The 11271-nt window shown below is 49.6% G+C and overlaps 1 protein-coding gene across 3 annotated transcripts in view; it reads left to right on the top strand.

Annotated features, from left to right (window-relative positions):
- Positions 1-3042: 3042 nt before the first annotated feature.
- Positions 3043-11271, top strand: part of LOC121461681 (kalirin) — a 463010-nt gene continuing 454781 nt past the window's right edge. For all 3 annotated transcript variants that reach the window (XM_041672803.1, XM_041672813.1, XM_041672809.1), the window contains exon 1: positions 3043-3484. In XM_041672803.1, the coding sequence (XP_041528737.1) occupies positions 3412-3484 (73 nt within the window). In that variant the 5' untranslated portion in view covers positions 3043-3411. The remainder of the gene's footprint in view (positions 3485-11271) is intronic.

The following is an 11271-nucleotide window of genomic DNA, read 5'->3' as shown; positions in this document are numbered from 1 at the left end:
TTTGTTTTTCTAGTTTCCAAATATTTGGGAGAGTACCAGATTTAATTTTTGTTATGGATTTTTAAATTCTGTTATGTCTAGACAACATGCATCTTGTGATCTTCTAAAAGCAACATTTTGCATTAGCATTATTTTAATTTCTTTAAATTTATTGAGATTTGTTTTATGGCTTAGACTTGGTTTTTACTGATATATTACCCATTTACTTGGAAAAATCAGACGTTTATCTGCTTTTTTTAAGGGGAGCTTTATAAATGTTTTATTGATGTCAATGTCAGGTGGATAGTGTTGCTTAGTCTTCTAAAGCCTGATGATTCGTCTCCGCATTCGATCAATTATTAAGAGACACGGATATTAAAATCTCCGGCTAGAATTATGAAATTGTCTGCTTCTCTTTGTGGCCCAGTCTTAGTTGGGGTTCTTATTACTGTGATAAGCACCATGATCAAAGGTAACTTGGGAGGAGAGGGCTCATTTCATCTCACAACTCTCAGGGCACACTCCATCACCGAGGGAAGTCAGGGTGGGAACTCACGGCAGGCACCTGGAGGCAGGAACTGAAGCAGAGGCCATGGAGGAACTCTACGTACCGGCTTGCTCCCCATGGCTTGTTCAGACTGCTTTCTTATACAACTCGGGAACACCTGCACAGAAGTGGCACTGCCCTCATGGGTGGGGGTCCCACATACATTCACTCCCACAGCAATTAGTCAAAATTACACTCCATAGACTTGGCTACAGGTCCATCTTATGGGGGCACTTTCTCAGTTAAGATCCCAGCTTCCAAGATATGTCTAAATTTGTGTCATGTTGATAAATTCCAGCCAATAAGAGCTCTATCAATTTTGCTTCATGCATTTTGAAGCCCCTTACAAGGTTTGTACACTTCAGGATCATTAGTTATGTCTACTTGTTGCACTGTAATTTTTATTAGTAGTAATAAATAATCATAAACAAATAGTAGTAAAAACTATTAGTAGTAATAGTTTTTGCTCTGAAATCTTCTTTTCTGACCTCAATATAGCCATGAATGTTCAACGTTTTAATAAATATTAGAAAATTTGTCATCATATATGATAGTCTCCCATTTTGGCTTTATCTTTTGAGGTTTTGATAGGGAACTTCCTTTACACATACAACATTGCTTGTGAGCTAATCTCTTACTGGGTTCTGATTCTTTACGTTCAATGGAAGCTGCTGCTTTGGTGCCATGGGCATGTGCATGTGGGCAAGTGGGCAGGTCGGGAAGAGACCTAGATAGAAGAGAAAGGAAGAATGAGAAAAGACAAATGACCAGTATTCCCACTGTCAGAGAAGGCAGCAGGTAGGGACATCTGCTTGTAAACCATTTGATTTTACCAGGGCCAAACGGATTTGGTCTTATGGCAATTAACTTGTCATCTCATAGTCACTAGTGGGGTCTGGTGGCTCTCAAATTTCCACCTACGTCTGAGAGGTGTTCACAAGAGGTGTTTGGGCATAGTTATTTAAAACATAGGTGGAAAAAAGAGGCCGAGAAAGCAAAAAGATGAGTGCAGAAAGCATTGACTTAAAAACTCGCTTCCTCTCCTTTGCAGCCAGGGTTACCCTGGATCCGGAGCGGCCTTTCCCAGGTGCTTTGGTCCCAGGAGAGAGGTAGAACCAAATTAGATTGCCAGAGTAAACAGATGCAGGAGTCCAGCGATAACGAGTAATGGGACATCAGTTTAAGCTGAGCACCTGCTTTTCTTGTTAGGTGTGCTCTGACACGTTAGGTCAAGGACCGCCTCCTCTCTCCAACTGTTTGGGGAAGGCAGCAACAAATAGCCGGACACATGACCTGAAGTTCTCAGGTCTAAAGCTCCCCCCCCCCCGTTTTGTGGGTTTTATGGCCATTAATACATTACCGGTTAATTATTGTTTAATTAATTATTGCTTTAAAAACGTTTGCCACATTTAAATCACTGCATTAATTACTTCATACAACATCTGCCTGCTTTCTTTTTTTTCTTTCTTTCTTTATTTTTTTTTTCTGGCTGTTAGTCTGTTCTCCTCAGCTCTTCTTTCTACTTTAATCGAAATTCAGCTTTCTGTAACACCCCCTTTATCCAGGCCAACTGGATCTCTCCATTACTGGAGAGAGAAGGACAGAAGAACAGAGAAGGCCCCCGGGATTAGGGAGTTTTGACAGCTGTCCAAGAGGAGCCCTGAGATTCGGGCCAAGGACCAAGGCAGGACAGAGACAAATGAGAGACACAAAAGAGTGACAGGACAGGAGAGAGAGGCAGGAAGGCATCCACAGAAGAATAAACGGGACAAGGATTCTCAGAGTCGCTCTGAGATGCTGAAAGGGGTATTGAATGGGGGCAGAGAAGAACATCTCAAAAGAGGGATGGTCTCGGAGGGCAGGGCGACCAGGGGTTGGTCAGGAAGGAGAAGGATGAAGTCCAGCCTCTAGGGACAGGACAGTCCGGCTTGGGGACTGAGCGGGAGGGCTGAAGGCGGCGGGCTGGCAGGTCGGGGTTCCCAGCGCGCACCTGAGAGCAGGGTGGGGCGGGGAGGTAGCGGGACCCGGAGTGCCGCGGAGCACGCAGCGGCCGCAGAGCCCCTCGCGAGCCCGGAGGGCGCCCGTCGGCCCCGCCCTCCGCCCTGTCGCCTCCTCGGCCCGGGTTTTTCCTGCGGGGCTCAGGAAGCCGGCCTAGAACGGCGCGAACAATAGCTCGGGCTGAGCTCCGGGAGGGCGGGCGCGGGCCTCGGGGAAGGGCGCGTCGCACCTCGGGGTGCCCGCGGCGAGGCCCGGGGCCCGCGGGAACGTCCCCGCAGCGCGGCGCTCGCAGGGTCATTGTTGGCCGGGACCAAGGGAGCAGGAGTCCGGGAGGAGCCACGAGAGCTGGAGCGGCGGGAGCCAGAGGGGGAGCCCGAGAGCTCGTGAGCCAGCCAGGGAGCCGGGAGGGAGGTAGCAAGAGAGAGAGAGAGAGAGAGAGAGCGAGCGAGCGAGCAGAGCGAGGGAGGGAGGAGGTAGGGAGACAGGGAGGGTGGGAGGGAGGAGGAAAAATAAAGAGGAGAGAGCTGAGCGGGGCTGAACAATAGAGACAGGCGGACGGGCGAGGAGAGCCAGCTGCCGCTGCCGGGCACCGCGGGCGCGCAGGCAGCGGGGACCCCCGGCCTGGGCCAGACAGCAGGCGGCCAGCGCCCCGGGGAAGGGACCATGGGGGAACCGGCGGCAGGCGCCCCCAGCCCGCCGTGCGCCGCCGCCTGAGGAGGCTCGGCGCTAAGCCCCGCCGCAGCCCCCCGCCCCGCGCCCGCGCCCGGAGCCCCGTGGCCACCGGCTCAGTGGCCACGGCCACCGCGCCCTCCGCCCACCGGGCGCCGCGCTGCCCTCGGCCCCAGGCTTCGCCGGCGCCCGGCTGCCCGCGGACGCCCTCCCCAGTCATGAACCCCCCGGAGGGGGCAGCGGAGGAAGTGGGAGCCGCCGACTCGGACGTGGACGCCTTTTTCCGGACAGGTAAGGTCAGGCAGGGTTCCGGGGCGGGGGGTGAGGACGGCCGCCTCGGACGCGGCATCGCGGACAAGTTTGGGGACGGCAGGCTGCCGCCTGGGCGTGCGAGTCGGAGGCGGCCCCCTGCGATCGTCGGGGCTGGAGTTGTGGAGATTCACGTTGTTCTGGCGGTGCTGACTGCGTTTTGGAGAGGGCGTGGGGGCTGGGCGACCCTCGGCGTTCACCCCAGTTGCGGGGGTCTGTGTTGGGGAGGCGGGAGGCGGTCCTCTCGGGCCGCCTTCTCCTGGCGATGTTGGATCACTTTGTAGAGCGCGGCTTCCAGCTCCCGGTGTCCCGACCCCTCCCTCTGCTCCCCACTCCCACGGTGCCTGACTGCGGGGCTCCTGGGTCTCCCGAGGTTGGTGCCTCTTCTTCTCTCCAGGGCTCGGGGCCCTGATGTGCATAGAGGGGCAGCAGGGGTCGCGAGCCGCTCAGGCAGCAGCCTGACAGGCAGGCAGGAGCCAGGCGACGCGAGATCGTGCCGGAGCGTGTGGGGAAGCAGCGTCTGGGACTTTTGACCGGCTGAGAGGACCATGGGCACCTCGGACCTGCTCCTTGGTCATTTCTCCAGCTCGGGGAACCGATGAGTTTTTACCTAAGAATCGCTTATTTCTGGAAGTGTGAGTTAGCGAGCATCCCTCTCAATACACACCCACCAAATATTTGCTTGCCTGTGGCGGGGGAGCATGAGTTGGCTTTCTAGCGCTTTTCGCCTCTCTGCACTTCGCTTTGCAGTAGGTCTGTAGCTGCTCTTGTTCGCTGGCTCCACCGTCCCTTCACCAGAACAGACACCGATCACCCTTATCTCCTACCACCTGTAGCCCTGTTTCAAACATCTCATCACCAAGGAGTCCCCATCTCTCCTGTACCTGTAGCTTCCTCCAGCTCCCGCTCCGTTGTGCAGTTCCCTAGCTCCCCCACACGTCTGCAACCATTTTGTCTGGAATCTTTGTCCCAAGACTCTGATAAGTTATGGGTGCCCCACACATCTGCCCTCCCTTTGGGAAAGTTGGATCAGAGGACATGAACTAGTGGGGGTCAGGGGTCAGGTTAGCTCTGGAGGCTTCACGTCCATTTGTTTCCTAACACTGTTGCTTTACCCTGGAGGTCCACTCTAAGGAAGGGAGTGGGGCCCTTTTGTGGGGAAACTTGTGGCTTTGGAAGTCAAGACTTAATTGGCCCATATGGTCATCTCTAATTGGTCTGGAGAGGAAGGAGGTGGAGGACAGGAGTTGATGCCAGGGTCTGGTGAAGGGGAAGAGGCTCCTGTCATCCTTTCCTGCTTCCAGGGTTCAGCCTTCCCTCTTTCTTCTCCTCTCCCTTCCCGGGAGTCAGCATTTGCTCTTTCCACCTTTTCTGCCCCTCCTTTCTCTCCTGCTCACCTTCCCTCTCTTAGAAACCTAAACAGGGGTAGAAGAGGTGCCTGACCAGAGTTTGTAACCCTGAATCTAGGGAAAGAGGCTCTGGGGGCTCAGTGCCATCCAGACACTCACAAGGTCTACAGACCTCACCTGCATCCCAGCCTGGCCAAGCAGCTGTATATTTTACCTCTGGGGAAAAAGTACTGTGGTATGAATTCACAATCTTCCTCTCCTCTTCTTCTGTCTCCTTTTCCTTTTGATAGGCATTCGTTTTATAGCTTTCAATTCTGGAGACTTATGAATATATTACTTTCCCCAGAGACTTTCAAAAACAAATCTTAGCTTACATTGTCCAGGCTGGTTTCAAGTCTCAGGGTAAGAAGTGAACTGGGGTCAGGTTCCTACTGGGGTAATGTCCTTCCATTGCTTCAAAGGAGGAGGTGGTGGTGGTGAGGGATGCTAGACCTCATATGCACTTAGAGTCAGAGACAGTTTAAATCCTTTATACACAAACTTGCAAATGATGGATGGCCCCTGACAAGCTGTTAAAGGGGTAAGTCTAGAATAGTGCCTTCCTGCCTCTGTGCTCTGCCCCTGGACCTTCGCCCTCCTCGCAGTCTATGCCAGAGGCCCTTGTTGGGGATTCTTAAGCCTGGACAGACTATGTGTCTGAGCCTTCTCCTTTTTGATTCATGCCTTCTGTAGGGAACATAGCTCTGTACCTGGCTGGCTGGCTGAATTATAAATTTATTCAACCGAGCAACCAAGAAACCATCAAACAGATTGTTCAAAGTTTCCAGCACCAGGATACCCCCTTCTTTCTGGTGGAAAAATTTGCATGTACAAAGACCAGACTGGCAATTACTTTGTCAAAACTCTGGCATGCTATGTCTCTAATTAGGCATGATTTAAATAATTCAGTCATTTTACTTGTTTAGCTTACCTGCTTTCTGATTATTTGGATGTTTTTCTTCTCATGACCAACTGATTAAATGAGATTCTCCAGTCTTACTTTTTCACAATTACAAGGTTTTAGAACCTGCTCTATTCCTACACACTATCCTATAGAATAGTATAGGCTGACAAAGTCCTGATTGTCTTCCTAAGAGTTCTGTTTCAAGCCTGAGAAGGTATGTTACTGGCTTTTAATTTTATTTTAATTTAAAATTTTTACTGATCATAGTTGTAAGGTAGCAAAAGGAGATAGGAAAACTCAGGACTGGGACAATAAAACATTGACCCACAATGTTTTTTCTTTAACACCTACTTGGAATCTTCTGCTGTCCAGGGTGCTGTGGGACACAAGAGAAGTACTCAAAGTGATTGCTGTCCTCAAGAACTTACAGATTGCTAACTAATTGATTGCTAAAGATTAGGACATTGTAAGTTAGAGGGTTGCCAGAACTAGAGAAGGTGGAGCCTAGGGTTGTCTTTGAAAGGCTGCCAGGGAGATTGACAAAGGTAAAAAGGCTGGATCTTTGGGGAGCCTGGACTGACTGAGGGGAAACGGTGGGTTAATAAGGACAGGAGCAGGGTTGACTAAATATAATAGAAACAACCAAGGGCGTCTGAAACCTTCTGAAGAGGAGTTTGGACTTGATTCAAAGGAACTAGGGAGTCATTGCTGGTGTTTGAGCAAGGATACATCATAGAGAAAGTAGTGTTTGGAAAGATTAGTCTCTGGGAAATTTTGTTGATGAAGTGAAAAAAAATAAAGGTAAGATCTAGGTAGATGCAGAGGTCATCCAAGGCTGAGGTAGAGGCTGAGGAGCTTGCCCCATCTCGATGGCAGAAAGGATGGGGAGCCAGAGCTAATTCTGAGAGGCTTGAGATAGAGGCAGAAGTGCTGATATTTACTGACATCCAAGGATGGACAGTTTCCCAGCATCCCTGTATGTCTATATATGAGGAACTGGATGTGGACATCTAAGTGGACTCATTTTGAAGTTGGCTATGTGGACTCTAGGCATGGGCAGGAATGGTCATGCTGATTCAGAAGGCTTGGTGTACTTGAAGCTTCCAGATGGAGATGGTGGAGGAAGAAGGGCAAGGAGGTCTTAATTTGGAAACAGCAGAAAAGAGTCTGGATCCTGGAGATCCCAGAGAGTCCATGCGAGCTCTGATGTGATGATGGGGCAGACAGGCTGAGTATGAGGAATAGAAAAATGAAACACTGGGAGCTGACTTTGGGGGGCACAGGATCAGAAGGGGCACTCGGTGTGGGCATTTGGGGTGACGAGGAGGACATAGTCACTTGGAGTTTATCAGCAAGAGACAGGGTGGAACCCTAGTGTCAGGAAAGGAGTTTTGGGTTTGTGTCATGGGTGGTTTGGGGTGACAGAGAGCGAGCTGTGGAGAGGAAAGCCAGAAGATGCCAGGATGGCTGCGTGGGATCCCAGAGACAAGACAGAAGAGTAGGCTCCATAACAGCTCAGAGCTAAGTTTTGGGGAGCAAAAGAGAAACCTCTTTCTTTAAAATGCAAAGGCAAAAGGCTCAGAATAATGAGAAGACATTGCTGTGAGGTATGTTCCACATTCAGCTTCCTGTTGAGCTTTGGCTTCCGCATCCAGACATTTCACTGGAAAGATACTGTTAACGGGGCTTTGGCCAAGCTCGGCTCTGCTCTCTGTTTCCAAACACCCCAGGCCACCTTCTTCTCTCTTCACTTCCTCATTCTGTAAGTGGCATCTTTTCTTTCCTAGTCACGTTCAAAGCCTTGGCATTAATTCGGGGGAATTTCTCTAGGCTGACAAGCCTTATTCCATAGTCCCCCATAGTTAGCCTGTTGCCTCAGGCCAGTCCTCCATGGACTTCTTCCACAGACCCCTCTCATCCTTCAGAATCTGCCCCCTCTCTGTACTGTCCCTGAGGCTTATAGCACTTCCAGAAACACTCTTTTCATCATGTTACTCTCTGATTTATGAAACCTGCAGTAACTCCCTGGTACCTGTGGGTCAAGTCCATACTTAGCTGCTCAGTTCTAGCTAGCTTCCCATCCCCATGCCTTAGAGCATCCTGGATCTTGATTCATTCCCTTCCTACTCCACAGCCTCCAAATCCAAGACATTCTATGTTCTAGCTTTTTCGAGAGAGTTTACAGTCTACGGCAACCTCTGGAAAGCCCCCAATGTCTTCTCACTGCACTGGTGGTATTGCATACTGTTTAGCCTTTCCTATATGTAGGGCCTATCTCCCCATCAAAATTATTTATTTTTGGAGGTAAGTATAAAGTCTTTAAAATATTTTACAATTCCTCAAAGATCCCATTTCCTTCAGAGATATAACAAACATGGCCCAAATGTAAGCGCTGTTGGATCAAGGCGATGACAATGTCCCTACTCAGTGCATCATTCTTAACTTAGAGAACACTCCATCCTGCTGGCTAAGAAAACAAGCCCCTGTCAGTCCAAACCACAGAAAAGGAAGACTTTGAAATAACAACATACTCTGTGTGCAGATCCTTGAGTAAATATCAACACATAGTCTGTACATTGCCAGGTACTTGAAAAGGGAGAAATCTTGTTACTTCTTTTTGCAACCAAGGAACGCATTTCCTTTGATGTTTCTCTTGACTATTCACAAGGCAAACACGATGCCCAGTGGCTTAGTTGGGGCTACTGTGGCTGTGCTAGAACACCATGACCAAAAGCAGCTTGGGGAGGAAAGGGTTTATTTCAGCTTGGCATCCCTGTCACAGTCCGTGACTGAGGGAACAGTCAGGACAGGAGCTCACATAAGGCTGGAATTTGAGGGAGAGCTGCTGCAAAGGCCGTGGAAGAGTGCTGCCTGGTTTGCTCCTCCTGGCTTGCTCAGTCTGTTTGCTCATACACCCCAGGGACCACCTTCTCAGAGCTGGTACTGCCTGCCCAGAGGTGGTACCACCCACAGCGGGCTGTGCCCTCAAACTACAGTCATCAGTAAAGAAAATCCTCTCCAGACTTGCCTACAGTCCAGTCCTTTGGAGGCATTGTCTCAATTTAGATCCCTTCCTTCAAAATGACCTGACCTTGTGTCAAGTTGTCATAAACCATCCAGGATACTCAGCTCAATGGCTATTGTGTCTTTTAAATTCTCTTCTGCTTCCATCAGTCATGAATTGGGAATTTAGTCCTACCCTTGTTCAGGAACTTTGGGAGGAGTATTGAGAGGACTTTCTGTTTCTGGAGAGGGGATATTGTGTTTGAGGCAGGTGATGTCTGCAGTATTCTATTTCAGAATATATTGATGGCATTTGTGTCTACCTGTGTAAGGCTGGGGAGGCCGGACTTCATCCTTGGATGGTTGGCTGCCAATGGCACAGTTATTGGCAGTTCTGTCCAGCTCTGTTTGGTAGTCCTTCACAGTAAGACAGGAGGCACTGAGGCAAACCAGAGCTACAGAAAGGAGTGATGTTACAAGTAGGAGAACCATTCCTGCTTGGGAATCTCCAACCCAAGCTAATGAACTAGGGTTTCTCCTTAGACTTTGGAGAGCAAATCCTTTTTGGAGTTCCTCCTGGTTGCTCTTGGCCTTTATATCTGAGTTGGGCCATATAGCACAGTGGTTCTCAGCCAGGAGAAATGCTGCTCTCTACCCCAGGGAACATTTGGCAATACCTGAAGACTTTTTTTTTATGGTTGTCACAACTCACAGGACAGTTTGCTGTAAGCATCTGGTTGGTGGATAGGGCCAGAGTGCTGCTAAATGTCTTACAGTGCACAAGAAAGAATAACCCAATCAAAACCTGTCAACAGTACTGATGGGGGAGCCCTGACTAGCCAGAAGACTGTGGGCCTTGGATCAGCTCAGCTCAGCACTAACTAGGTTGCTCTTGGGTAAATTACACTCATCTTCAGGAATTCTGCAAAACGGGACTTAAGCTTGTTTACGGTTTGAAAAACTTAAGTAGAAAAAGAGTATACCGTTGCGGCGGGAGGGGGGAGGGGAGGAGGTATTGTTCTCGCTGTTGTAGTTATGCAGTGGGCACCTCTGGAAGGGTAGAGTTTCTCACGCATGGGAGGGTGCCACAACAGCAGCGTGAGGGAGGCAGGGACCTCTCTTACCTGTGGATTCAGGAGGCTGTCTTTGGGCCTCAGTGCTCACTTGCCGGACAAATCCATATTGAGTGTCTGCTGCCGTCATGCAGTGTGGAAGTATATGGAACCATTAAAGGGGAGATGTGAGAGCAGGAAGGGGAATGGATGGAAATATAAATAGTCTCCCTCTGGGAGCACGTGGACTTCATGGGCTGAAAGGGGAGAGAAAGCCTTTGAGGAAGGTCGTGCGTGAGAGCAGGAAGGCCATACTCTTTTCTGCTCCCTACTTATCTGGATGACTTGTATGTGTGAGTTTGACATCTATGGGAAAGAAATAATAATCTCGTCAACCCCTGTTCCCTTACAGAATTGTTGATGGATTCAAACAAGATACAGTAAAAGGTCTTTATAAGTTGTACAATGCTATCTAAATATCTGCAGATGGTTATTTCAAATGGGGCATTATGTTTCTCTAAGTGCCTCTTCCGACGTGTAGTACCTTGTTTAATCTCCCCTCCGCAGGACCTTTCGGCCTGGGAGGAGAGAGGATCCTGATCATTCTTCCCCCTCCAAGGGGACTGTGGGCCATCTTATTACACAGGTCAGGGCACTTTCTGTTAACTCTTTCACAAAGCAGTAAGTGTGCTAGCTCCCTGCAGCCCCTTCTGAGGCCCTGAGCCACATGGCAGGAGCCTGGTGGAAACAGGCTGGCTTGCTTCTGCTGAGCATCAGGTGGGTGCAGAGAACCGGTCTCTTCCTCTTCCTTCTCTGTTTGTAGGAAGACTCTTCCTGCCACTCCTTTGTGTGGATGACTAGCAGTAAAATAACTAGGGAATGACTGACAGCCATAGAGTTGTTGGATCAATAGAGCTGCCTGGGATCGTGTCTGCTGAGGAGCGAGGGAACAGAAAGTATCTGCAGGGAGGACAGAGGCATTCATTTAGGGAGGAAAAGAAGAAACCTGGAGCATTAGCTTTGTCTCCTCCCCTTCTGCCCCCATAGCATCATTAGAAGTGAGCCAGGCACTTGCTAGGGAACACGGATACCAGGAATAAACAAGCAAAGGAGTGAGAAGTGATGTTTGATCGGTACAGATATAGGAGTGGTTATGTCTTCGTAGACTGTAGTGTTGCTTAGAATGGACTGTCAACAAGTTGGATCTTTCTGCAGTCGTTTGGGGAGTTTGTGGGTTTCTCTGAACATGGACAGAGGTATGATGAGGAGCATGAATTTGAGAGCCCTGTGGAGTTTCTCTTAGGATGGAGAAAGAGGCTGCTGGCGGGGGAAAGATAGATTATTGTAATATTGTAGGAGGGTCTGGACTTGAGACAGTGAGGTAGACATGGAAAGGAGGTGACTTTGTGGAGGTTGAGCCTA

This window comes from Microtus oregoni, unplaced genomic scaffold (assembly GCF_018167655.1).
Source record: "Microtus oregoni isolate MIOR12 unplaced genomic scaffold, Mior012 000023F_ref0000262, whole genome shotgun sequence".
Lineage (NCBI taxonomy): Eukaryota > Metazoa > Chordata > Mammalia > Rodentia > Cricetidae > Microtus > Microtus oregoni.
Note: the sequence above shows the minus strand (reverse complement) of the source record. Positions and strands in the feature narration are given on the sequence as shown.